The 27,905-nt window shown below is 46.8% G+C and overlaps 2 protein-coding genes across 7 annotated transcripts in view; both read right to left on the bottom strand.

Annotated features, from left to right (window-relative positions):
* The window catches only part of LOC309337240 (vespryn-like), a 411,113-nt gene that overhangs the window by 278,911 nt on the left and 104,297 nt on the right, over window positions 1-27,905 (bottom strand). The gene's annotated exons all lie outside the window — the stretch shown is intronic.
* Window positions 1,516-26,840, bottom strand: LOC309336698 (uncharacterized protein). Of its 6 annotated transcripts, none has more exons than XM_081852885.1 (5): window positions 20,953-21,059; window positions 8,874-9,000; window positions 7,144-7,248; window positions 4,885-6,066; window positions 1,516-3,081 (listed from the first exon to the last, which is right to left on the bottom strand). In XM_081852885.1, the coding sequence occupies exons 1-5, from the start codon at window positions 20,980-20,982 to the stop codon at window positions 2,864-2,866; spliced, it is 1,662 nt and encodes a 553-aa protein (XP_081709011.1). In that variant the 5' UTR covers window positions 20,983-21,059; the 3' UTR covers window positions 1,516-2,863. The 6 variants fall into 6 exon arrangements, with proteins under 6 accessions (XP_081709011.1, XP_081709009.1, XP_081709008.1 ...); XM_081852883.1 differs by lacking the exon at window positions 20,953-21,059 and adding an exon at window positions 14,520-14,636 and having other exon boundaries at window positions 8,849-9,000; XM_081852882.1 differs by lacking the exon at window positions 20,953-21,059 and adding an exon at window positions 14,520-14,636.

Below are 27,905 nucleotides of genomic sequence, written 5' to 3'. Positions count from 1 at the left end.
TGTCTTGTGTATTCCATTTTAACAGCAAGTTATACATTCTAGATAGTACCTTAGTCTTTGGTTCTAACAATTCTGTTTCTAACTTCGATTTCTCCACCTGGAACCCTAACTTTTTGTCATTTTTAAAGACTTCTTTAATCTGAGCGTAATGTAACCAGTCTCGCACTTTATCCTTCATTTTCTCCAAACTCTGCAATTTCCAATTGTCTCCATCTTTTTCTAATATTTCCCAGTATTTTGGCCATTTGGCCTCCACATTGGGTCTTTTTCGGGCCTTAGCTTCCAGAGGCGAAAGCCACCTCGGAGTCTTGTTTTCCAATAAGTCTTTGTATTTTGTCCAGACATTAAATACTGCTTTCCTGACAATATGGTTCTTAAAGGCCTTATTGATCTTAACCTTGTCATACCATAAGTATGCATGCCAACCAAAAGCATTAGTTACAGATAGGTAGCCGTGTTGGTCTGCCATAGTCAAAACAAAACAAATTCCTTCCAGTAGCACCTTAAAGACCAACTAAGTCAGTTCTTGGTATGAGCTTTCGTGTGCATGCACACTTCTTCAGATACACTGAAACAGAAGTTTCCAGACCCTTCTATATAGTGAGAAGGTGGGGAGGGGTATTACTCAGAAGGGTGGTGGGAATGGGTGATTGGCAGATAGCTGTGATGAGCCTGTTGACGACTCTTAACGACTGCAATAGGTCTTACAGGAAAAAGCAAGGGGTGAAAAGGTGAAAAATGGCTTTGTCCAGGAGACTCTCATTTCAATCTCCCAGGACATTCTATACAAGATCTCAAAGTAGCTGTTTTACTACAAAGGAATTTCAGAAATAGACTGGAAAGAGAAGCTGCTGAATTACAACTTATCACCAAACTCAAAACCATGGAAAAACCTGGTCTGAACAAAGACCTTGGATTCTTATCTCATTATACATGACAAAGCCATTTTTCACCTTTTCACCCCTTGCTTTTTCCTGTAAGACCTATTGCAGTCATTAAGAGTCGTCAACAGGCTCATCACAGCTATCTGCCAATCACCCATTCCCACCACCCTTCTGAGTAATACCCCTCCCCACCTTCTCACTATATAGAAGGGTCTGGAAACTTCTGTTTCAGTGTATCTGAAGAAGTGTGCATGCACACGAAAGCTCATACCAAGAACTGACTTAGTTGGTCTTTAAGGTGCTACTGGAAGGAATTTGTTTTGTTTTAACCAAAAGCATTGTTAAAGCCTTCCAGGTCCAGTACATCAGTGTCCTCCAGAAGTAGCCAGTCTTTTAGCCAGCAGAAAGCTGCGGCTTCATAGTACAACTTTAAGTCTGGCAAGGCAAAGCCCCCTCTTTCTTTCGCGTCAGTTAATATCTTAAACTTAATTCTGGGCTTTTTGCCCTGCCAGACAAATTTAGAAATATCTTTCTGCCACTTCCGGAAGCACTCCGTCTTGTCCACAATCTGTAATGTTTGAAACAAAAACAACATTTTTTTCTTTTTCTTTTTTCCAAAAATGTAGAAAATTTATTATTATTATCTCACTTGTGGTTCCTAGCCAACTGGTATTTAGAGGCCTCTGTCCTCAAAGTTAATATACAGCCATCATGACTAGCAGCTTTTTCCTCCACGAATCTGGCCTTGTTTGTCCTGAATATTCCACCATTCTGCTTCATTGGACGACATCTGTTCTAAAATTATGGGGTGGAAGACTTCCCCCACTTTTTCTGTACCATGCATAATTTTATAACTTTCGATCCATGACTCCCCTGAATCAAATTTTTTGCAAACTAAAAAAAAGAAGTGCAGCAGCTATGGGCTTCCCTTGTAGGGCAGATGTTATCACCTTCCGATTACAGTGGTACCTCGGGTTACAGACGCTTCAGGTTACATATGCTTCAGGTTACAGGCTCCGCTAACCCAGAAATAGTGCTTCAGGTTAAGAACTTTGCTTCAGGATGAGAACAGAAATCATGCTCTGGCGGTGCGGCGGCAGCAGGAGGCCCCATTAGCTAAAGTGGTGCTTCAGGTTAAGAACAGTTTCAGGTTAAGTACGGACCTCCGGAACGAATTAAGTACTTAACCCAAGGTACCACTGTATTTCTTCTCTTCAGTCTCTCCACCCTTTTTGAGATGTGACCAGAATTGCACATTGCACTGTATACCGTACCCAAAACTTTGGGGGAGATTGCAAGTGTACCATTTAGAGCTGAGACACATTTGCCTCACAAATTAAGCTCTCTCTGACATTTGATGCCAAGTAATAAATATGCAATGTCAATATTTGATGCCCGGTAGTATCTGAAAGTTGTTACTTGAAAGCATTTCAAAGACAACATGCAGAAGTATTAGTATTTGAAAGCTGGCATGCAAAGCATTCGTATTTGACTATATTTGCTAGCTAACATGCAAGGTTTTTTTATGATTTCACTAAATTTGACAGATGGCATGCAATGGCATTTAGTGTTTAAGCACATTTAAGTAATTGGCATTCAAAACATTTGTATTTAATCACCGACATGCAATAGTGTTTACCATAATCTGATAAGATGGAATGGAATGGTATGTAGTGTTTGATAATAGTCATGCAATAGTATTTACCTAGCTACCAGTATTTTATAGCTGACATGCAATGGTATTTAGTTTATGACTATTTTAAAGTTGCTAGCTTATGGCATTTTATATTTGACTCCTTATAAAAAAATGAAACAATCAGAGAGACTGTCTAATGAAAGTCTAAAGCACCCATATTTTGTGGTCGATTTTCAAAATGTGTTGGAAAAAGCTTGTTTCAGCTTTAGTGTCATTTTCTCTGACCACTTTTGGACTGTGATGTCACCTCAGTCTGTCATCAAAGAGAGCTGACTGCCATAGGTCAGTGCTTTCTTCCGACATACGCTTTGCCATCCTGGGTCAAGGCATCTTCTTCTGTGTGAACACCTTCACTCTGACCCAGAGACCCTTGCAGGCTGAGCCACTTCCCAGATGCAAGCCATTCATACAGTTTGTTTTCCTGCACCGATTCCCCAGCATCACACCCCAAGGCTTGGTTCGTCAACAAAATGTTCTCCACGCACTGGGCCAGAGGATAGCCTGGAATGAGAATAAGTGCAGGCTGAGATCACATGAGGAACAATGCGGAATTATAAAACTACAGTCACCCACAAGAGCAATGAACTAAACTGAATGACGGAAGGACCACAGAACTCTGACCTTACCTTCATACTCTCATAATTTACCCCAACTTCTCTCTCTAACAGTGAATTCGGGTGGTTGAGTGCCAGTCAGTTTGGATGGAAAACAGGTCCACACAAAAATAAGGTTGTGGTTACTATATTTTCTTGGGGGAAACCTCAGTTCTCCTCCTGGAAACAGTGCTTGTCTACGGAAGAAGAGGTGATCTCAGCAGCTAGGATTGCTTTTTACAAGACGCTGTAACTCTGGTTACATCCAAAACAAGGCTAATGTTGGCACTCTCTACACAGAGCTGCACAGAGCGCAGAAACTTCACCAGGTACCAAAAAGAACAAAACTTCAATAAAGAATTGGGAAAATTTATAATTTATTTAAGAAACCACTGTAAGCAGATGAAAACATTAGCAGGATTGCAATAGCGCTCGTAAGGTAGCAAAGACTACGGACAAAATGGAGAGACATAAAATATGGACTGTGAAATAATATGCAGTTGAAAAGGATAGCAATAGGACCCATGGAGGGGATGCTGGGAAGTCCAGAGATACAGAAAAATCTCTAAATATGGCTACGTAATTGGTAAGTAAAACCTCCGCGAACGTCCACCCCGCTGAGCGTCGATTTTGGCAAACGTCTGCGGCAAACCGGAAGTACCGGAATGGGTTACTTCCGGGTTCGCCGCTCACGCATGCGCAAAAGCGCTAAATCGCACTTCATGCATGCGCAGAAGCACAAACTGCTCAGCGCATGTGTGCAGAGTGCGCTTTGTCGAGCATCCCTTTCGTTGCTCCAGAACCGATCCTGGACTCAAAGCAAGGTACCCCTATGTGACGTTTGCCCTCTTAGGTGTGTGACATCTTACTGGGTTCATAAGGAAAGGGTTAACTAATTGTAAAATGACTAACTAACGGGAACCCAAGGGGCAGAGGTAACTGTGTATAAGGTTTAAGCACAGAGTTTGAGTTAGAGTTAAGGTGGTTGAGAAGACAGACTGGAGTTAGAAGAGACAGAGAAGATAAGTCTGTTGGGCTAGTCTAGTGTGAGAGACTGAGAGAATGTGTTAAGAGGAGTCAGTCAAACAGTTGAGATAATCAGTCAGAAAGTAATAATAATAATAATAATAATAATAATAATAATAATAATAATAATAATTTATTCATACCCCGCCCATCTGGCTGAGTTTCCCCAGCCACTCTGGGCTGCTTCCAATCAAGTGTTAAAAACAATACAGGATTAAATATTAAAAACTTCCCTAAACAGGGCTGCCTTCAGATGTCTTTTAAAGAGAAGATAGCTGCTTATTTCCTTCACATCTGAAGGAAGGGCATTCCACAGGGTGGGCGCCACTACCGAGAAGGCCCTCTGTCTGGTTCCCTGTAGGAAGCTATAGGCCGGTAAAGAAACTAAAGTTAAGATACTGAAAGGAATATTATCTGAGAAACCATAAACTGGTTAATGTTTGTAAAATAAACTTGTTTATTTGGTTCACTTTCAACAACTGTCTGGACTCAGTGTGTACCCGAGAGTAACGGGTTGGTGGCAGCGGGGAAGCGAGCACAGTGATGGCACAGGGATCAATAGACCATTAAACGTCCGGGGACCCTGTGTGATCGCCACACCCTGTAATTCTATAGCTTTAAAATTAAATAAAAATTATTTAAAACAAACCAAACCTGCCCTTTGTGATAAAAAGGAGCAGCTCACCTATATGTTGCCTCTGATGGTGAATGAGACTCCGATTGGCGCTGAACCTTTTCCCGCACTCCAAGCAGGCGTAGGGCTTCTCGCCCGTGTGGACGCGCTGGTGGGTCACGAGGTGGGTGCGGTTGGCAAAGCACCGCCCGCACTCTGCGCACTTGTAGGGCTTCTCACCGGTGTGGACGCGCTGGTGTTTGACGAAGGCCGAGCGGTCAGCGAAGGCCTTCCCGCAGTCCGGGCACCCGTGGGGCTTCTCGCCCGTGTGGCGCCGGTGGTGGCGGGTCAGGTGGGACGGGGAGCCGAAACATTTCCCGCAGTCTAGGCACCGGTAGGGTTTCTCCCCCGTGTGGGTCCTCTGGTGCCTGACGAACGTCGAGCGCTCCGAAAAGCACTTCCCGCACTCGGCGCACTTGCAGGGCTTCTCCCCCGTGTGGACGCGTTGGTGGCTCACCACGTGCGACTGGCGGGCGAACGACTTGCCACACACCAAGCACTTGTAGGGCTTCTCGCCCGTGTGCACCCTCCGGTGGCTCCCGAGGTGTTCCTGGCGGGCGAAGGTTTTCCCGCACTCGGCGCACTTGTAGGGCCGCTCCCCCGTGTGGACCCTCTGGTGTTTCGCGAAGACGGAGCGGTCGGCAAAGCATTTCCCGCACTCGGGACACTTGTAGGGTTTCTCTCCTGTGTGGACTCGCCGGTGCTTCAAGAGGTGGGACTGCTGGACGAAGCTCTTCCCGCACTCCAGGCACTTGTGGGATCTCTCCACGGCGTGGATCCGCTTGTGGCTCACCAGGGCCGACGGGTCGGCAAAGCACTTGGCGCACTCCAGGCATTTGTAGGGTTTCTCTCCCGTGTGGTAGCGCCGGTGGATGACGAGCTGGGACTGGCAGGCAAAATGCTTCCCGCACTCCAGGCACTTGTAAGGGGTCTCCCCCGCGTAGATGCCCTGGTGCCTGGCCAGGTGCGCCTTGCGGCCAAAGTATTTGTCGCAGACCAAGCACTTGTAGGGCTTCTCCCCCGTGTGGACAATCTGGTGGCTCATCAGGTGCGAGTGGCAGCCGAAACATTTGCCGCATTCCAAGCACTTGTAGGGCTTCTCCCCCGTGTGGATTCTCAGGTGGCGGGTGAGGTTCGGTTTCTGAGTGAAGCGTTTGCCACACACGGTGCACAAGTGCTTTTTCCGAGGGTTATCTGCAGAGAGAGAGAGAGAGAAATCACCTGAGAAGGAGCCTCAGAAAGCATATGGACAGACGACAGAGGTGAGATTGTTGTACAGTGGTACCTTGGGTTAAATACTTAATTCGTTCTGGAGGTCCGTTCTTAACCTGAACCTGTTCTTAACCTGAAGCACCACTTTAGCTAATGGGGCCTCCTGCTGCTGCCGCGCCGCCGGAGCACGATTTCTGTTCTCATCCTGAAGCAAAGTTCATAACCTGAAGCACTATTTCTGGGTTAGCGGAGTCTGTAACCTGAAGCGTATGTAACCTGAAGCATATGTAACCTGAGGTACCACTGTATACACAAAGATGGAAAGATACAGCGCTACCTGCTATGCATTAATGGTTAATAAAATTATTGGGCTTGGCTGAGGTGGCCAAGGTAATGGGCTTAATTGGAAAAAAAATATTTTTTTAAAAAAAAATCTTTTTTATTAGGAATTTCAACATAACAATTCGTCAAAATCAGATCATTCTCATTTTTTCTCCCCATTTTTCCCTCCCCAAGAAAGAAAAACCCACCCCCCACCCAGACTTCCCTCAGCTCCTCTTTCTGGTTTTTTAGCACATGTAATTCTCTGCATGTTATAAAACTGTAAAGATTCTTAATTTATCTATCTATATGTTACCAATAAAAAGTTTGTGAGTGTTTATTCAAAACCTGCCAAGGAGTCCAATTCATTAATTAGAGAAAAATCGCTACAGTGGTACCTTGGTTTACAACCATAATCCGTTCCGGAGGTCCGGTTGTAAACCAAAACAGGTTGTAACCCAAGGCGTGCTTTCGCTAATGGGGCCTCCTCCGAAAAAACTGGTTGTAATCCATAAACCATGGGTTGTAATCCAAAAAAAGGGACACGTACTTCCAGGTTTGACGTGGTTGTAATCCAAAGCAGTTGTAATCCAAAGCGGTTGCAAACCAAGGTACCACTGTATTGACATTTATTAAGGACTGGAAACTTTTGGATTTTTTGCGTGAAAGAGAAAACGAACTTGTAACTTCTGGATTTGTTGAAGATAGGAAAAATATTGGCTCAAACCAGTGCCTCACCTGAGCAGGTGTCGAAGAGCTTCCTTCCATCTGGAGAATCGGGCACACAGGGCTCTTCTCCTTGTTCCAGGCGGCAGATGAGGCCAGGCTTAGGGACTGGGCATCCTTCTCAGGAAGAGAAGAGGAAGGATGAGGATGGATTTCCTGTGTTTTGAACGCTGAGAGTTGTTAAAGGAGTTCGCTATTGTCCTCAGAGAGCTGCCGTCCTGAGAGTGGTTTAATACTTCACTCCTCTTTCCCAGGGAACTCTGGGAATTGTAGCTCTGGGAGGGGAACAGGGGTCTCCTCACGACTCTCAGAGCCCTTAGCGCACCCACATTTCCCAGAATTCTTAGGGGGAAGCCATGACAGGTGGCCATCCAACCTCTGCTTAAAAACCCTCAAGGAAGGAGATTCCAGTGGTGGGCGGAGCCAGGGGCAAAAGTGGGCGGAGCAATGCATCTACATTTTATATGTAAAAAAAAGGTAATCAATACATTTTATATTTGTATTGGGAACTAATTGTACCCTTACACAGTAATCTCTCTCTCTCTCTCTCTCTCTCTCCATACACACACACACACAAACACATCCCTCCATTCAGTTAAGCAAAAATAAAAACATAATACAGTGGTACCTCGCAAGACGAATGCCTCGTAAGACAAAAAACTCACAAGACGAAAGAGTTGTTCGTTTTTTGAGTTGCTTCGCAAGACGAATTTCCCTATGGGCTTGCTTCGCAAGATGAAAACGTCTTGCAAGTTTGTTTCCTTTTTCGTAAAACCATTAATCCTATGGGAATCCGTGCTTCACAAGATGAAAAATTCGCAAGATGAAAAAACTCGCAGAACGAATTAATTTTGTCTTGCGAGGCACCACTGTAATAATAATAATAATAATAATAATAATAATAATAATAATTATTATTATTATTATTATTATTATTATTTCTACCCCACTCACTCTGGGCGGCTTCCAACAGAATATTAAAATACAATAACCTATTAAACATCAAAAGCTTCCCTGAACAGGGCTGCCTTCAGATTAATGTAACAACTTGCAGTTTTATAAAAGTATATATTTACAGCAGATAAATAAATGAGCAAGTTAAATGAGTTTGTGATATGCAGAAGGTATTAAAAAAAAATAATTTATGGTATGGAACTGCAGGAGGGGGAAGGAAGTCAAATTTCAAAACGTTAAATTGATTGTAAAACTAATGAAATGTTTAAATTTGAAAAAATATATAAATAAAAAAATGTTTTTAAAAAGGAAGCAAGGGTCTCTCTCAGAGTTCAAGGATTATTATTACAAATGTTAATAATAGATGCATTCTAGCCAAGAAAAGACACTCAAGAGTGCAACAAACTCTTTGTGATTTTATACCTGAGACCTACAGGTATAGAAGGGTATGCACCAGTAAATTTAATGAAATAAAAGTAAAAGCAGGGATATCATGCGGTGTGGCCTTAGAAGAGTTCTGAGGGCCGCACAGAGACAACTGGAGGGCCGCATTTGGCCCCTGAGCCTGACGTTCCCCACCCCTGACATAACTAAATCTGAAGGAAGCAACTTCCCTAACGCAGAAAGGAGTAGGAAGGCGGAGGAAGGAACTGGCATAAATCGTATATTTTGAAGCCACCTTTGCCAACCTGCGGCCCCTCCAGTGTTTTGGATCCCAGCTCCCATCAGGCCCGACCGATGGACACAGCCTTCGCACACCTACGCCAAGGAAGAAGGGAGTTCCTTACCCAAGGAGGCCACATTCCCGTAATTCTCTATCATGACTTCCTTGTACAAAGCTCGTTGGTTGGGATCCAGCAGATTCCACTGCTCCTTCGTGAAATACACAGCCACATCCTCAAACGTCACCAGGCTCTGCAAGAACACAGAGGATCATTGCTCAGTCTCCTGCACCTGGCAGACACACTTTCTCGCCGGCTCTGAAACAGGGGTGGGGGTGTCCCCCCCCAAAAAAAATGCTTTTTGGGACTCCCATCACTGCCAGCCAACATTTCCAATGGTCAGGGCTGATGTAGCACCAACAACAACTAGAGGGCCACGGATTCCCCAGCCCTGCTGTATAATAATCGTGAACAATGTCTAGGCAACCCGATGACCATATATATATGTAATAGACAATCTTTATAGAATTCCTTCAAATCATAAAAAGTTCAGAATGAACTCTTTAGCCTCAAAGTCTCTGAAAATCTTTAAATGAAGCGAGCTGTCAAACTTTGTACGGCGGAAGACAAGCTTTGTGTATTCAACAATCAGCCTAGTGGGTGGATATATTTTCATTTATATACATTCATTCAAAATAAGAAGGGGTATGTACTCTTTTTCATTACTGTTTGTATGAAAGTTTATAATTTTTGTAAAGTGATATGGCATGCAGGTCATCGTATGTATAATTTATTTTAATTTCAGTTTATGAGGCATTCTATATCCACCCACCACGCTGATGAAGAATTCTACGAAACAGTAGTCAATATCCAGAATTACTGTTCAGTGTTGGACATCATTGTTGATTACACAAAGCTTGGAATAGGACACAGAAGCTGAAGGTCTTGGTCTATCACAGGCTAAGTCAGGGATCAGCAAACTTTTTCAGCAGAGGGCCGGTCCACTGTCCCTCAGACCTTGTGGGGGGGGCAGACTATATTTTTTGGGGGGAGAAATAATTCCTATGCCCCCCAAATAACCCAGAGATGCATTTTAAATAAAAGGACACATTCTACTCATGTAAAAACACACTGATTCCCGGACTGTCCGCGGGCCAGATTTAGAAGGCGATTAGGCTGGATCTGGCCCCCGGGCCTTAGTTTGCCTACCCATGGGCTAAGTCAGCATTTAAAGACTTTCCCCAAACTTTCATAACATCAATGGCATATATATATGCCTTCTTGAAGAAGGAATCTCCATTCTGCTAGATGAAAGCAATCAGACACAGCACACTGAAGCCAGATTTTTTTAAAAAATGATTTAATATTACGTTATTTTATTTTACAAGCAAAAGCAACAAACAACAGCAACAAAACTAACAAGACTTCCACTTCCATTCATAACGAGACAGACGGCGGTTAAAGTCAGCCAGCTGGGAGAGTCAACAGAACTGGCCCTCCAGCTCTTAATCAAAATTCAGCAAATCACACATGTTAAAGCATTAGCTGCTGACCGAGGCAGGAAGGGCTTGTGATATTTGGCAAGCGCCTTCCTTACAGCGATCACATCGTAATTAGGCTCCCACTTCGCAGATAATATCTTCCTGCTAAGCTGTCAAAACCTAGAGGACTCTGGCAAATCATTTTTATTGAAAGTAGAATTTGAAATCAATAAATAATTAGGGTAACACAAGAATTGGCTCGCCGGATCAAACTCAGATTTACGTTCCATGATTGGCGGCAGGGTTTCAGGCAGGGAGTCTTTCTCAGCCGTACTTGGAGATTTTTGGGGTTAAGCCTGCAACCTTCTACACATGCAAAGCCAATGTTCTAACACTGAGTCCCATAGTAAAAGGTAAAGGGACCCCTGACTGTTAGGTCCAGTCGTGGCCGACTCTGGGGTTGCGGCGCTCATCTCGCTTTATTGGCCGAGGGAGCCGGCGTACAGCTTCCAGGTCATCTGGCCAGCATGACTAAGCCGCTTCTCTAGAATCAGAGCAGCGCACGGAAACGCCGTTTACCTTCCCGCCAGAGCGGTACCTATTTATCTACTTGCACTTTGACGTGCTTGCTTTCGAACTGCTAGGTTGGCAGGAGCAGGGACCAAGCAACGGGAGCTCCCATGGACGATTCCCTAAATACGCAATTTCAGGGACTTTGCCTCCCCGCTTCCTGCAGGAAAGAATGCTCTGCTCTTAAATACTAGCGCGCACGCGCGCGCACTCTCTCTCTCTCTCTCTCTTTTAACTCATTAAATATATAACCTTCCCTTCTTCCCAAAGTTGCTTGGGAATGCAGAGGAGGCATGCTCGGGTCTTGGCCATCAGCCAGGGAATCAAATGTCGCTGGCAGGCTTCACCTCCTGCCACCTGGCAAGAGCGTCATACCAAAAGGGAGACTGACGGACCAGTGGGCAGAACAGTTGCTCCAAGGCTTTGCTTTCCTCTTCCCTCCACATCCTTCATCCTTTTGTGCAATGCCTGCTTGATTGTGAGCCTGCAATGCAGGGATGGTCTTATCTTTTCATATACTTACAGTACAGTCGTACCTTGGTTTTCAAACAGCTTAGTTCTCAAACGTTTTGGCTCCCGAACGCCGCAAACCTAGAAGTGAGTGTTCTGGTTTGCGAACTATTTTTGGAAGCTGAACGTCCGACGGGGCTTCCAATTGGCTGCAGGAAGCTCCTGCAGCCAATCAGAAGCCGCAGTTTGGTTTTTGAATGTCTTGGAAGTCGAACTGACTTCCAGAATGGATTCCGTTCAAGGTACGACGGCACATACATACTCTACAGGTGAAGGTAAAGGGACCCCTGATTGTTAGGTCCTGTCATGGCCGACTCTGGGGTTGCAGCGCTCATCTCGCTTTATTGGCCGAGAGAGCCGGCGTACAGCTTCCAGGTCATGTGGCCAGCATGACTAAGCTGCTTCTGGCGAAACCAGAGCAGCACACAGAAACGCCATTTACCTTCCCGCTGGAGCGATGCCTATTTATCTACTTGCACTTTGACGTGCTTTCAGACTGCTAAGTTGGCAGGAGCAGGGACCGAGCAACGGGAGCTCACCCCATCGTGGGGATTCGAACCGCCATTTTCTCCTCTTAGCAATCATGGCTAGTTGTTGAATCTTCCATGAATTTTTCAAATCTCTCTCTCTCTTTTTTTTAAAGAGACGTAATCTAGTAGATATCAACTATCAAGTCTCAGCACCAACACCCAGAATTCTTGGGCAGCTGATAGTGCCCTGGGCCTCTTCTTTCCTTCCCCACTGCTGCCCCATGCTCCAAAACATGGTGCACCCAACTAGGCCTAGGGAAGCCATCATTTCGAATCCTGCCATTACTCCACCAAAGCACCACTTCTCAGCATGGTGGGAATTTTAAACGCTGCTCCCTGCAAAGAGAAAACCAGCACAACACAGGCAGAAGGCTAAGTCAGGACCTGTCTCAGTGCTACACTAGTTTTCTGTTTGCAGGATGTTTTCCCTTGAGGGAAGCATTCAGAAGCTGCAAAGCACAACCACAGCTGCAGTCTAAGCCCCACTATGCCACCTCATTTTGCTGCACAAAACATACAACAGAGTCTCAAGAACTGGTCCCATGAGCGTGGTGTCACAGAGGTTGACCTGACTTCTAAGGTTGCAAACTGACTCAGGCTCCAATCCCAGCAACTAAAGAGGGCCTTAAATATCCCGACAGTAGATATCCCTTACCTTTCCCGCCCCGCCCTGGCCACAGTGATCCATGCGATGGTCACCTCCAGGCTTGACTACTGTAATTCGCTCTACGCGGGGCTGCCCTTGAAGTTGACCCAGAAACTCCAGCGGGTGCAGAATGCTGTAGCGAGGCTCCTCACGGGGTCTCTGCCATGGGAGCATATTCACCCAGTGCTTTCAAGCTGCACTGGCTCCCGGTAGGAGTACAGGGACAGATTTAAGATGCTGCTTTTGACCTTTAAAGCCCTTCACGCCTTAGGACCCTCGTACCTACGGGACCGCCTCTCCCAGTATGCCCCACGGAGAGCCTCAAGGTCCATAAATAGCAACACCCTAGTGGTCCCGGGCCCTAAGGAAGTTAGATTAGTTTCAACCAGAGCCAAGCCTTTTCAACTCTGGCTCCGGCCTGGTGGAACGTTCTGCCTCATGAGACCAGGGCCCTGCAGGATCTGATTTCTTTCCGCAGGGCCTGTAAGACAGAGTTGTTCCGCCTGGCCTTTGATTCCCTCCCCCTCTTTCTTTTTTCCTTTCCTTCTCCTCCTGCGATGAGGCTACATTTTAATATTTTAATATTTTAATGTTGGATTTTAATTTTGTTTTTAAGTTGTAATCATTCAACTTGTTTTTATTATTGCTTGTAAGCCGCTCTGAGCCCGGCCTTGGCTGGGGAGGGCGGGGTATAAATAAAAATTATTATTATTATTATTATTATTATTGTTGTTGTTGTTTCCAAGTAAACCTTTTTCCAGATTGCTCTGCGTGTATAACACACTTTCAAAGGGCCTTGGCACTTTACAGCAGAACTAGAGAACCTGGATAACCTCTATTGTTGGACTACAACTCCCATCATCCCCAACAATTGGCTATGCTGGCTCGAGAAGGCTGGGAGTTGCTGTCCAACACGTGCATTGCTACAGTAGAGAGGTCCCTGCCCCCAGAGCCATACAATCTAAACCTGGACAGAGAAACAAGGAATGGGAAGCACACAGATAACAAGAGATGCAGATGAGCAAGGAAAGTGACACACAATCCATTCTTTTTATAATTCTGTCAGCAAGGAGAAATGTTAGAGACAAGACGTTAGATTTGTGTCTCCTGCTTAGAAAAAAAAGATCCATGCCTGTTTTGTTTTCACACCACTGCGGCAGAGATATTTACGATGTTGCAGAGATTTTCCCTTTTTTTTACAATGTTGTCATCAGCAGGCAATGATACGAGACGCTGGACAAAGTGTGCTCTAACCCACAAAAGCTCATGGTTACGCCTTAAGTCTTTAAGGCGCCTACGAGAGTCTGTCTGAGTTACGATCGGAGGGTAGCGTTGGGGAACCTGCACGCACACATCGTGAGGGGACATGCCTCCAAGCACGGCTTTTATAGCACTGCAGCGCCAGCAGGGACCACATCAGTCACACTCACACACCAAAAAAATTATGATGCCGCAAATAGCCAAGGACACAAGAGCTCTTGCTCTCTCTGTTTGTGCATGTATTTCAGAGGTGGATCTAAGACTTCAGCATGCAAAATCCCGAGGATCCGAGTCTCATCAAAGCGCTGGATCCGGGGCTTAAAAGATAAAATAAATGAAACCATGCAATGACAGCAGATTGACATATATAAACAGACGGACGCATATATATCAGCTGCTTGTTTTTCTAGTTTTCCTGCTGCTTTTTCCAAACTAAGGCAGAAGCACTTTCAGGATCTACAAGGACCTGAGGTTTATCTTTTCCCCGCCATTTTAAGAGGTTATATTTGGTCTCTTCCCACCCACCCCCTTGCTTTTCTGCCCCTCCTTCTCCCCACACCCAGGCACACACACCCCCACAAGGGGATGCAAAGCTCAGCCCCTTCCTTTTCCCCCTCTGGGTCTATGAAAAAGGGTGGGAAGAGAACTCAAGCAGACAAAAGAGACACCCCCCCCTCCCATTCCCCCAAGTTGCAATACACATACCCCCCCCAAAAAAAAGCCCCTCGCCCCCCCCTCCGCTCTCAGTTAATGCACCTCCCCCCCCCCCTTTTACCTGCATTTGCAAAAGGTGGGGTTTCTCCTCCGGACAGTTTCCGGCTCTTGCAACTCAACTCACTGACGCGCCCCGCCCCCCTTCTGTCCTGGGGATGCTGCGCTCACGCGCTTCTCCACGCCCCTTTTCCAGCTCAGCCAATCCCTCGGCTTCTTCGCACCCATCGCGGCCAATCCACTGTCGGGATATTCAAGACTCCGTACAGTGGAGGGGGATGGAGGCGGGGCTAAGAGCCCAGGGGCTGCTGGGAATCGTAGTCCTTGTTCTCCCCCTCCCTATGGTCCCCAGCGCCTCCCTTGACCCTGCGCTTGTGAGACTTGGGCTGTTGCTTTCTAGTTTTTAACCCGTTTTTTTCGGCTCGCAAAGCACTCTGTAGGGTTGGAAATGAATAGAATATAAAATGTAAAATAGAATAGAATAGAATAGAATAGAATAGAATAGAATAGAATAGAATAGAATAAAATAAAATAAAATAAAATAAAATAAAATAAAATAAAATAAAATAATAAAATAAAATAAAATAAAATAAAATAAAATAAAATAAAATGATGCTGCTGCAAAGGTAATGAAGATGACCGTAACATTTTAAAACTGCAGCAGACGAAAACAAAATCCAAAACAGGAACAGCCTGTGCATTTGTGTTCTGGTGCAAAATCACTGGCTTTTTTGGGGAGTGGGGGATTCGGCCCTTAGGTTTTATTTAGATAGAATGAAGTGTTCCCTCCACACATAAAAAATATGCTGGTGCCCTTTTTTCTCAGGCTGCTTCCAGATGGTTATATTTTTTAAAGGCATTTTTAATAAGGATTTCTATTTTTAAAACAAGCTACAGCAACAAAACAGAAAAGATTTAACAATGGAAACAAATCCATGAAATGCCCATTTTGCTGCTGGTGCTCAATACAAAATGCATACAAGGAAAAGCAGGCAATCCCGCCGCCCCCAGAAAGCAAACAAGCTCACCCCAACAACTTTTTATTTACCTTCTGCTTTTAGGTACATTTTTAAAATGTACAAGGGTTAGGAGCTTGAGCAGCAACCAAGAGAGGTACTCTAACCACTATACCCCATGACCAGCAGGTAAGTTGCCTCTGTGTGCACCTCCTCCTCCTCTGGTTGCACCTCCTCCAGAAACACAGGCAATCGTCAAGGGAACACAGCATACTGTGACATTCAGTACAACTTGGTCTTCTTCCAAGCTGAAAATGTCCCAAGTCCTTGTGAGGGATGGGGACCCCTTCTCCATGCGGACCCCCTTCTCCCTTCACCATCCGCAGCAGAGAGCTAGTGGCCCCAATGCCTCCAAATTATTAGATAAGCTTCTGTCGAGCTGTAAGAAAATAACTGTGCCACCTTTTCCCTCCCAGTCCAACTACTACAGGGATGCCACCAAGCGGAGGGGGGAAATTGGCTGATGGACAGAGGCGGTCATCTGTCAGCCGAGTGCTGTCGAGCAGATGAAAAACACAAGTTCACTGGTGTTTGCTGAGTGGGTGGCAAGTCTGGAGTCTGAAGGTGGCTGATATTCAAGACCAGATTTCTAGGAATGAACCTAGCGGATGTTGTGTGGGCCCGGGGGGTGGAGGTGGGGAGTCAGTGGAACTACACAACTTTTTAGAAGACATCTATCTGAAGGCAGCCCTGGATTGGGAAGTTTGTAACGTCTGATGTTTTGTTGTGTTTTTATATATGCTGTAAGCTGGCCAGAGTGGCTGGGGAAACCCAGTCAGATGGGTGGGGTATAAATAATAAAATTGTTATTATATACAGTGGTACCTCGGGTTAAGTACTTAATTCGTTCCAGAGGTCCGTACTTAACCTGAAACTGTTCTTAACCTGAAGCACCACTTTAGCTAATGGAGCCTCCTGCTGCTGCTGCGCCACCGGAGCACAATTTCTGTTCTCATCCTGAAGCAAAGTTTTCTTAACCTGAAGCACTATTTCTGGGTTAGCGGAGTCTGTAACCTGAAGCCTATGTAACCTGAAACATATGTAACCCGAGGTACCACTGTATAAGTGTTTTCATTCCTGCATTATGAAGTCATACGATTTTGTTTCCAAATCTTGTCACCACTGAACTACAAGCTTTCCCATCACCCGTTTCAGTGATAATATAGGGTGTAAAGGTAAAGGACCCCTGACAGTTAAGTCCAGTTGTGAACGACTCTGGGTTGTGGCGCTCATCTCGCTTTACTGGACGAGGGAGCTGACGTTTGTCCACAGACAGTTTTTCCAGGTCATGTGGCCAACATGACTAAGCCGCTTCTGGCAAACCAGAGCAGCGCACAGAAACACCATTTACCTTCCCGCCGGAGTGGTACCTATTTACCTACTTGCACTCTGATGTGCTTTCGAACTGCTAGGTTGGCAGGAGCTGGGACCGAGCAACAGGAGCTCACCCCATCGAGGGGATTCGAACCACCGACCTTCTGATTGGCAAGCCCTCGGCTCTGTGGTGTAGACCACAACGCCACCCGTGTCCCCAATATAGGGTTTAGAGCACACCAATGAATAAATACTACAAATGAGATTAGCCGGAAAAAGCAAGCTCACACCTCTCACTGAGTTTGCATACCTACTTAAGGTGCATATGTAAGAGGCTCATTCATAATTAAATTTTGGGAATGATTCATGTTCTTATGTAGCTCCCGGTATGCCCCATGGAGGACCTTAAGGTCCACAAACGACAACAATTTGGAGGTCCCAGGTGGTTAGATTGGTCTCAACCAGGGCCAGGGCCTTTTCTGTACTGGCCCCAACTTGGTGGAATGCTCTGTCACAAGAGACTAGGGCCCTGCAGGACTTGACAACTTTCTGCAGGGCCTGCAAGACAGAGCTGTTCTGCCTGGCCTTTGGTTTGGACTCAGTCTGCCCCTAATCTTTCCCTCCCTGTATGGTCTTGATCTATGGGCTATTATTAAAATGAGGCTGCATTTTAAATTGTATTTTTAACCTGTATTTTAAATTGGTTTCCCCCCCTTCTTCCCCCCCTATTATGTTTTTACTGTGATTTTATTGGTGTTAGCTGCCCTGAGCCCGGCTCTGGCCGGGGAGGGTGGAGTATAATTTATTATTATTATTATTATTATTATTATTATTATACTTGCTGGTGTTCCACAGTCACATTATAAAATAGCTGTGGGACGCGGGTGGCGCTGTGGGTTAAACCACAGAGCCTAGGACTTCCCATCAGAAGGTCAGCGGTTCGAATCCCCGTGACTGGGTGAGCTCCCGTTGCTCGGTCCCAGCTCCTGCCAACCTAGCAGTTCGAAAGCACGTCAAAGTGCAAGTAGATAAATAGGTACTGCTCTGGCGGGAAGGTAAATGGCATTTCCATGCGCTGCTCTGGTTTGCCAGAAGCGGCTTAATCATGCTGGCCACATGACCCGGAAGCTGTACGCCGGCTCCCTCGGCCAGTAAAGCGAGATGAGCGCCGCAACCCCAGAGTTGACCTCCACTGGACCTAATGGTCAGGGGTCCCTTTACCTTTACCTTTTGTCATAAATCAAGTTGTTTCTTTTCCTTTTTCCAATAAAAAAATGGGTGCGGCCCACAGCAATTTTTATTCTGAAAGTGTGGTCCACTCTGAAAAAAGCTTGAGAGCCACAGCTCTATTGTATGGGGAAAGGCTTGGAAGAGTCATAATAATTCTCATCCACGTGGGCTCTCTCGTGGCAGATGAGGGCTGACGTCGACGGGAAACATTCGCCGCACATCAAACACGTATAAGGTTTGTCGGCCGCACAGGTCCTCTGGTGCCTCATAAGGTCTGAACTTTGGACAAAGCATTTATGGCATTTCAAGCATTTGTGGGTCCTCTCGCCCGGGTGAACTCTCTGGTGTTTTGCTAGGGTGGAGGGATCAGCAAAACACTTCCCACACTCCAGACACTTGAAGGGCTTTTCTCCCGTGTGGACTCGCTGGTGTCTCTCGAACTGCTGTTTGGAAGCGAAGCCTTTCCCGCACTCCGAGCACCGGTAGGCAAAGCGTTTGTGGGTCGTCTCTCCCGTGTGAACTCGCCGGTGTTTCGCAAACGTCGAGGAGTCGGCAAAGCGCTTCCCGCACTCCAGACATATGTAGGGCTTCTCCTTTGTGTGGATTCTCCTGTGTGTCGCGAATGTGGAGTTGTGAGCGAAAGACTTCCCACAATCCGCACACTTGTAGGGTTTCTCTCCTGTGTGGACTCTGCGGTGAGTAGCAAACGTGGAAGAATCGGCAAAACTTTTCCCGCAGTCCGAACACGTAAAGGGCTTCTCCCTCGTGTGGGATCTCTGGTGCCTCGCAAAGATTGCTCTCCGGGCAAAACTCTTCCCGCACTCTGCGCACTCGAAGGGTTTTTCTCCCGTGTGGGTTCTGCGGTGCGTGGCAAGCGCAGAGGAATAAGCGAAGCATTTCTCGCACTCCGCGCACCGGAAGGGTTTTTCTTTCGTGTGCACCCTCTGGTGATTCGCCAGTTCCGACTTGCGAGCAAAAAGCTTCCCGCAATCTAAACACTGAAAAGGTTTCTCCCCAGTGTGAACTCGCTGGTGGTTCCCGAGCTGCGACTTCCACATAAAACATTTCCCGCACTCCGCGCATTTGTGAGGCTTCTCCCCTGGGTGGATTCTCCTGTGCGTCACAAAGGCTGTGGAATAAGCAAAGCATTTCCCGCACTCCAGGCACTTATAGGGGTACTCTCTCGTGTGGACTTTCTGGTGGGTGACGAGCACCGACTTGTGAGAAAAGCGCTTCCCGCATTCGGCGCACACAAAGGGCTTCTCTCCGGTGTGACTTCTCCGGTGCTCCCCGACCTGAGATTTCCAAGCGAAACACTTCCCGCAATCTAAGCATTGATAGGGTTTCTCTCCTGTGTGGACCCGCTGGTGGTCAGCGAGTTTTGATTTCTGGACAAAGCACCTCCCACACACGGTGCACTGATACGGGTACCTGCCCGTGTGGGCTGTCTGGTGAATCACAAAATAGGATTTGTGAGAAAAACGCTTCCCGCACTCCGCGCAGCTGTAGGGCTTCTCTCCCGTGTGGATTTTCCGGTGGCTGGTGAGGTTTGATTTGGTGGCGCAGCGCTTCCCGCACTCGGAGCACTTGTAGGGCTTCTCTCCCGTGTGGACTCTCTGGTGGATCGTGAACTTTGATTTCTCAGCAAAGCACTTCCCGCACTCCAAACATTCATGGGCTTTCTTTCCTGTACGGAGAGCCTGACATCTGGCAACGCTTGACTTCTGAACAGGATATCCCTCCCGAGCAGCCTGTGGGTGATTTCCCCTGCGCTCATCTGCTGGGGCAAAAGGCAGATAGAAATAGGATTTATTCTGGAGGAAGGAAAAGCTGGAAACCTGGGAAGAAGATTGAAAGGGGAAACTGAACCATTAAGACTGTGGCGGTAATGAAATATCAAGTAACGAAGCGGCATGAAAACACCTCCCTCTTTCATCCCGTCATCCCCATCACACATTTACACTGCATGGCTTTCACAAAAGAATCCTGGGAGCTCTAGTATAAGGGTGCTGGGAACTGTAGCTCTGCCAGGGGCAAGTCGGGAAAATAGAAAAAGAAATAAAAATTTTATTGTCACAACAATTCGGGAGCTTAGGTCTTCAGCAGCTGTTGGTTTAATGCAGTGTTTCCCAAACTTGGGTCTCCAGCTGTTTTTGGACTACAACTCCCATCATCACCTAGCGAGCAAGACCAGTGGTCAGGGATGGTGGGATTTGTAGTCCAAAAACAGCAGGAGAAACAAGTTTGGGAAACACCAGTTTAATGCATCTTAACTGCCCATTTGTCCATGGAGTTTTCTGGGCAGGGATACTGGAGTGGCTTGCCAGTTCCTGCTCCAGATGGATCACGTTTGGTCAAAACTCTCCACTATGACCTGTCCATCTTGGGTGGCCCTGCACGGCATAGCTCATAGCTTCTCTGAGTTATTCAAACCCCTTCGCCATGGCAAGGCAGTCTTGAGAGACTCTTGAGAGTCCCACGGACTGCAAGAAGATGAGACCTCTCCATTCTGAAGGAAATCAGCTCCGAGTACTCACTGGAAGGACAGATCCTGAAGCTGAGGCTCCAATACTTTGGCCACCTCATGAGAAGAGAAGACTCCCTGGAAAAGACCCTGATGTTGGGAAAGATGGAGGGCACAAGGAGAAGGGGACGACAGAGGACGAGATGGTTGGACAGTGTTCTGGAAGCTACCAGCATGAGTCTGACCAAACTGCGGGAGGCAGTGGAAGACAGGAGTGCCTGGCGTGCTCTGGTCCATGGGGTCATGAAGAGTCGGACACGACTAAACAACTAAACAACAACAACAACAACAACAACTGCCCATTTGCCTATTTTAGAACCATGACTTGAGGTATCCCAGGAATTTTTTATTGATCAGAGTCCCAAGAAATCACAAAAGAGTTTGGGGATGGGTGACTTCCCCTGACCCCTCACCTGAGCTGGTGTTGGAGTTCTCAACTTCATCCAAACCTTGACAATTTGGCACCCAAGGTTCTTCCCCTCGTTCCAGATGGGAGATGAGCTCAGGTTTGGTGAACAGAAATCCTACCCAGGGAAGAAGACAGCAGAGAATGTGACAGGAGATGTTGTGAAACACAACCAAACCCCCAAAGAGGGAAACACACAACCACCACACATATCCTGATATCTTTACAATTGGGGCAGAACCTCCTTGTCCACTAGGTCTGGCAAGTGTCTTAAATTGGACCCTGTGGCTATTGCCCCAAGACCACACCGATAATATACAATGTCACTTAAAACCGCACCTGCTAAAGAACAATTGGGAGCTTAAAGCTGGCTTCCAATTGTTTGTTAATTTTTCCCCTTAATGTTGGAGTTATATAATACAGTGGTACCTCGGGTTACATACACTTCAGGTTACATACGCTTCAGGTTACAGACTCTGCTAACCCAGAAATAGTACCTCGGGTTAAGAACTTTGCTTCAGGATGAGAACAGAAAACGCGCGGCAGCAGTGGGAGGCCCCATTAGCTAAAGTGGTGCTTCAGGTTAAGAACATTTTCAGGTTAAGAACGGACCTCCGGAATGAATTAAGTACTTAACCCGAGGTACCACTGTACAGTGGAACCTCGGAAGCCGAACGCCTTTGAACTTGAAAGTTTCAGCTCCTGAACAATTGAAACTCAGAAGTGATTTTTCCGGTTTTCGAACAATTTTCGGCAGCCAAACATCCAACACGACTTCCGATTGGCTGCAGGACAGTCCTGCAGCCAATCGGAAGCCACGCTTTGAAAGTCAAACACTTTGGAAGTTGAACGGAATTCCGAAATGAATTCCGTTGGACTTCCAAGGTACGACGGTGTGTGTGTGTGTGTGTGTGTGTGTGTGTGTATAGATAGATAGATACACACGCAGTGGTACCTCGGGTTACAGACGCTTCAGGTTACAGACTCCACTAACCAAGAAATAGTACCTCGGGTTAAGAACTTTGCTTCAGGATGAGAACAGAAATTGCGTGGCGGCAGCGGGAGGCCCCATTAGCTAAAGTGGTGCTTCAGGTTAAGAACAGTTTCAGGTTAAGAACGGACCTCCAGAACTAATTAAGTTCTTAACCCGAGGTACCACTATGTGTGTGTGTGTGTGAGAGAGAGAGAGAGAGAGAGAGAGAGAGAGAGAGTGTATTCAATCAATGAATGCATGAGGCAGTTGCATGAATGATGGTTCGAGTATGCCTAGGTCTTCTCTCAGCCTGGTCTGCCTCAGCCTGTTGTGAACAGGGAAGTCTATTGAGCAACTCGCCCTGAATATTTTTAGAGAAAAGGCCCAGTGAAGAAACCAAGTGTGCCATAGATACGCATCATTTCAAACATGCAGAGAAGGGCAGGTGAATTTCGAGGCTTCTTGCAGAATGATGAACCAGAATCCTTACCCAACGAAGCCACATTCCCATAATTCTCCATCATGACATCCCTGTAGAGGGCCCTTTGGTCGGGATCCAGCAGAACCCCCTGGCTCTCCGTGAAATAGACGGCCACATCTTCAAAGGTCACCACCGGCCCCTGCGAAGACAGAGAGACCCCCATCTCATTGCCCACAAATGTTTTCAAGAGCAGGAAGTGTCATGTGATTGACAGGTGGGTTGCCCCGCCCATCTTGACTTGATCATGGATGGAGGATTTGATCTGGCATGTGTAACAGAGACTTGGTTGGATGAAGCAGATGGGCCTGCCCTTGCCGCTGCTTGCCCACCAGGTTTCTCTTACGCACAGCAACCCAGGTCATGTGGGCGGGGAGGGGGGGTTGCAGTGATTTTTAGGAAGTCATTAGTCTGCACCAGGCGTCCTATTGGGAAGACCCAGTTTTCTGAGTGCATGTTCTGGAAGTTGGGCAATAGGGGCAGTACAGGATTCCTACTGGTGTACCGACCTCCCCGCTGCACCAAGGATTCCCTGCCCGAGCTGCTTCAGGTCGTGGCGGATATGCTCCTGGAGACACCTAGCCTGGTTGTCCTGGGGGATTTTAACATCCATGCCGACACGACCTTACAAGGGGCCGCTCGGGACTTCGTGGAAAGCATGGCCTCCATGGGGCTGTCCCTGAATAAGTCTGGCCCAACTCATAGCCACGGACATGCCTTAGACTTGGTGTTTACCTCTACGGATGCTGGTGATCTGACATTAACTAAAAGTGAAACAAAAGAAGTGCCATGGTCAGATCACTTCCTGGTGCAACTGGACTTCTCCGCAACCCTTCCCCTCCGCAGGGAGGTGGGACCGATTCGGATGGTCCGCCCCTGCCACTTAATGGATCCAATTGGCTTCCAGAGAGTGGTAGGGGATGCTCTATCCCAAGTTGATGGCCTTTCAGCTGATTCCCTGGTGGCCCGCTGGAATGCGGAGTTAACCAGGGCTATTGACTGTCTGGCTCCGAAGCGCCCTCTCCGATTGCATGGAGCCCGGACAGCCCCGTGGTTTTCCCCGGAGCTGAGGGTGATGAAACAATCGTTGAGACGGCTAGAGCGCCGGTGGCGGAAAACTCATTCTGAATCAGACCGGACACGGGTTAGAGCTCAACGTCGAGCCTACCAAGTGGCAATGGCGACGGCGAAGAGGGCCTTCTTCACCGCCTCCATTGCATCTGCAGAAAACAGCAGCAGGAGACTTTTTCAGGTGGTTCGCAATCTATCAGAACCACCTGTACCAATGGGGCCTGGTAGGGACCCCAAGATCTCCTGCAATGCTTTTGCAAAGTTTTTTGCAGATAAAATCGCTCAGATTCAGAAGGAGGTAGACTCCACCGTGGGAGCAGGGCCAGGGCGGGAGAGTGCTAGAGTTCTGCCTGGTCCTGTTACATGGGATCAATTCCAATCTGTTACCTCCGAGGATGTGGACAGGCTGCTTGGACGAGTGAAACCGACCACCTGTCTCCTTGATCCTTGCCCATCCTGGCTGATAAAAGCGAGCCGGGAAGGGCTGGGCGATGGGCTTTGCGGGGTGGTGAACGCTTCCCTCCATGAGGGAGCCTTCCCAGACCCGCTGAAAGAGGCGGTCATTAAACCGCTTCTTAAAAAAACATCTTTAGACCCGGCCAACTTGGCCAACTATCGCCCAGTCTCAAATCTGCCATTCTTGGGCAAGGTGATTGAGCGGGTGGTTGCTGAACAACTCCAAGCACGCCTGGAGGAAACGGACCATTTGGATCCCTTCCAATCGGGATTCAGGCCTCACCATGGGACTGAAACTGCCTTGGTCGCGCTGGTTGATGATCTCCGGCGGGCTAGGGACAAAGGTGAGAGCTGTTTCCTAGTTCTGCTGGATCTCTCAGCGGCCTTTGACACCATCGACCATAACATCCTTCTGGACCGTCTAGAGGGGCTGGGAGCTGGGGGCACTGTTATACAGTGGTTCCGCTCCTTCCTCCTGGGCCGTGTCCAGAAGGTGGTGGTGGGGGATGAATGTTCAGACCCCTGGGCTCTCACTTGTGGGGTGCCTCAGGGTTCTGTCCTCTCCCCCATGCTTTTTAATATCTATATGAAGCCGCTGGGAGAGATCATCAGGGGGTTTGGACTGGGTGTTCATCAGTATGCAGATGACACCCAGCTCTACCTCTCCTTTAAATCAGAACCAGTGAAGGCGGTGAAGGTCCTGTGTGAGTGCCTGGAGGCGGTTGGAGGTTGGATGGCGGCTAACAGATTGAGGTTGAATCCTGACAAGACAGAAGTACTGTTTTTGGGGGACAGGAGGCGGGCAGGTGTGGAGGATTCCCTGGTCCTGAATGGGGTAACTGTGCCCCTGAAGGACCAGGTGCGCAGCCTGGGAGTCATTTTGGACTCACAGCTGTCCATGGAGGCGCAGATTAACTCTGTGTCCAGGGCAGCTGTCTACCAGCTCCACCTGGTACGCAGGCTAAGACCCTACCTCCCCGCGGACTGTCTCGCCAGAGTGGTGCATGCTCTAGTTATCTCACGCTTGGACTACTGCAATGCGCTCTACGTGGGGCTACCTTTGAAGGTGACCCGGAAACTGCAATTAATCCAGAATGCGGCAGCTAGACTGGTGACTGGGAGTGGCCGCCGGGACCACATAACACCGGTTCTGAGAGATCTGCATTGGCTCCCAGTACGTTTCCGAGCACAATTCAAAGTGTTGGTGCTGACCTTTAAAGCCCTAAACGGCCTCGGTCCTGTATACCTGAAGGAGCGTCTCCACCCCCATCGTTCAGCCCGGACACTGAGATCCAGCGCCGAGGGCCTTCTGGCGGTTCCCTCATTGCGAGAAGTGAGGTTACAGGGAACCAGACAGAGGGCCTTCTCGGTAGTGGCGCCCGCCCTGTGGAACGCCCTCCCATCAGATGTCAAAGAGATAAAGAATTACCTGACGTTCAGAAGACATCTTAAGGCAGCCCTGTTCAGGGATGTTTTTAATATGTAATGCTGTATTGTTTTTAATACTGATTGGGAGCCGCCCAGAGTGGCTGGGGAAACTCAGCCAGATGGGCGGGGTATAAATAATAAATTATTATTATTATTATTATATCTGTCAAAGTCTGCCCCTGAGGAAAGATCTTTATCTCACCCCCTAGAGAAAAAAGGTCCCCCTTGCCCAGCTTGAAAGCATTGCAATTATGAGCAAACACAGCCGCCAGCTGCGTTAAGGGAGTGGATTTAGCACATCAGCACTTGAAAATATGAGCTTCTGTCCAAGTTCAGAACATCAGGGGGGCTTTCCGGCCAGGTGTGTGTTGTGAGATCAATGCTCTACCTCTACCACATGCAAATTCCACACAATATCTATGTGGCATTGCTCATATTAAAAGCACTACCTTATATTTCTTTCCCACCCACCTCCCTTTTAATCCAGATTTGCCATTTCCTAAGAAAATCCAATAACTCGTTGTTGTTGCTTTTTTTAAAAAAAAGCCCCGCTTGTGATATCTAAATAATAATAAATAATAATAATAATAAAATTTTATTTATATCCCGCCCTCCCCAGCCGAAGCTGGGCTCAGGGCGGCTAACAACAATAAAATAATATAACAATAATACAATCAAATTGCAAAATTAATCCCCCACTACTTTGAACTGTCCCGTTCTTTTAACAACGAACAAAAGTGCGCTGAGATCACATGCATGCAAGGCACCTTTAAGGGTTGGTTTTTAGTTTGTTTTTTCAAAACAAACGAAGAAGAAGAAAAAGAAAGCTCTTTCAGGGATTACAGCGGTCTGAACGTTTATCTCTTTTTTTCTTTTCTCTATCCACACCTCCTCCCCCCTCCTCCGCCATTTTTTGAGGTCACATTTGGTCTTTTCTTATCATTTCCCTCTCTTCCCAAGTACATAAAGGGATGCAAAGTGCAGCCGCTTCCTATTCCCTTCTGCATCGAAAAGCAAAATAAAAACAATAAAATCAATACTGGGGACCCACCAAACAAAGGGAGGAGTCAGCCCCATTTGCCCATGCTATGCAAATATAAAACAGCTCCTCGCACACTCCTTCCAAGTGATGCATTTTCCAGCCTTACCTCCATTTAGGATCCGGAAGATAAAGATGTTCTTCTTTCCCGCAGTTTCTTGCGAATTCAGAGAATGCCCACCTGGCTCTGTTGCCCTGGGTGGAATGTTGCGCTCTGACGTCTCCCGCCCCCTTTCCCCATCTCAGCCAATCACTCGGCACCTTCGCTACCCTCTCAAGCCAATGGGCAGGCCGCATTCCCAATGGCTGCTGGGAAATGTAGTCTTTTTGTTCTTCTTCCTCCAGGGCATCGTTATCGCAGGGACTTGAAGGTGTTCGCAGGTGGGGACCAGAGCGCTCTGCGCTGCAATATTTTGTTGCCGGCCTTGCTGCAAACAAGCACTGGCTTAGGGCCCCCAAAAAAAATTCAAAGGGAAAAAAACCAACTGGATGTACATTTCCAAAATGTAAGATAAAAAACAAATAAAACCTACATACAGCAACAGTGTGTTGTGTTGTGTTGTGTAGGCTCCTATGATGCTAGCCTGCTCCCTAAAATATCACTGGTTTGCTCATTTCTATATACAGGGTGCCTACATTCTGCTATTTATAATTATTAGTAGATTGCATTATATATTTACACCTATTAAATATACCTATCCTTTGGTAATTCTTCACAGAACTCTAGCCCAATGGTTGCCATCAATTTGATTTGAACTGATTTTATAATGAATTGATTTTAGAATGCTGTATTATTTTACTATTGTTAGCCGCTCTGAGCCAGGCTTTGGTGGGGAGGATGGGTTATAAATAAATTATTATTATTATTATTATTATTATTATTATTATTATTTCATGTTATAGGAAGTTTCTAGAGACCAGATTTTGAAATTGTGTTTCTAAAGGAACTTTTGTCATTCCCCAGTGCCCATGTATTTGCATTATTACGTTTGTTATGAATAGAAAATCAAAGTTGTTTTTTTTTTAAAAAAAGGTAAAGGACCCCTGACAGTTAACTCCAGCTGTGAACAACTCTGGGGTTGCGGCGCTCATCTCGCTTTACTGGCCGAGGGAGCCAATGTTTGTCCGCAGACAGTTTTTCCGGGTCATGTGGCCAGCATGACCAAGCCACTTCTAGTGAAGCCAGAGCAGCACACAGAAATGCCATTTACCTTCCCATCGGAGTGGTACCTATTTATCTACTTGCACTTTGACGTGCTTTCGAAGTGCTAGGTTGGCAGGAGCAGGGACCAAGCAACGGGAGCTCACCCTGTCACAGGGATTCGAACCACCAACCTTCTGATCAGCAAGCCCTAGGCTCAGTGGTTTACACCACAGCACCACCCGCGTCCTCATTTTAAGTTAGAGCTTCATAATTATTCCACTATCAAAATACTTCTTCTTAATTGCATTTCACTATTAATATACTTCTTAATTGTATTTCAGTTCGACAATTACTTTGATAAAATACATATT

This window comes from Podarcis erhardii (assembly GCF_964252035.2).
Source record: "Podarcis erhardii genome assembly, chromosome: 2".
In the NCBI taxonomy this organism is placed as follows: Eukaryota; Metazoa; Chordata; class Lepidosauria; order Squamata; family Lacertidae; genus Podarcis; species Podarcis erhardii.
This window is presented reverse-complemented; position numbering and strand designations above follow the sequence as displayed.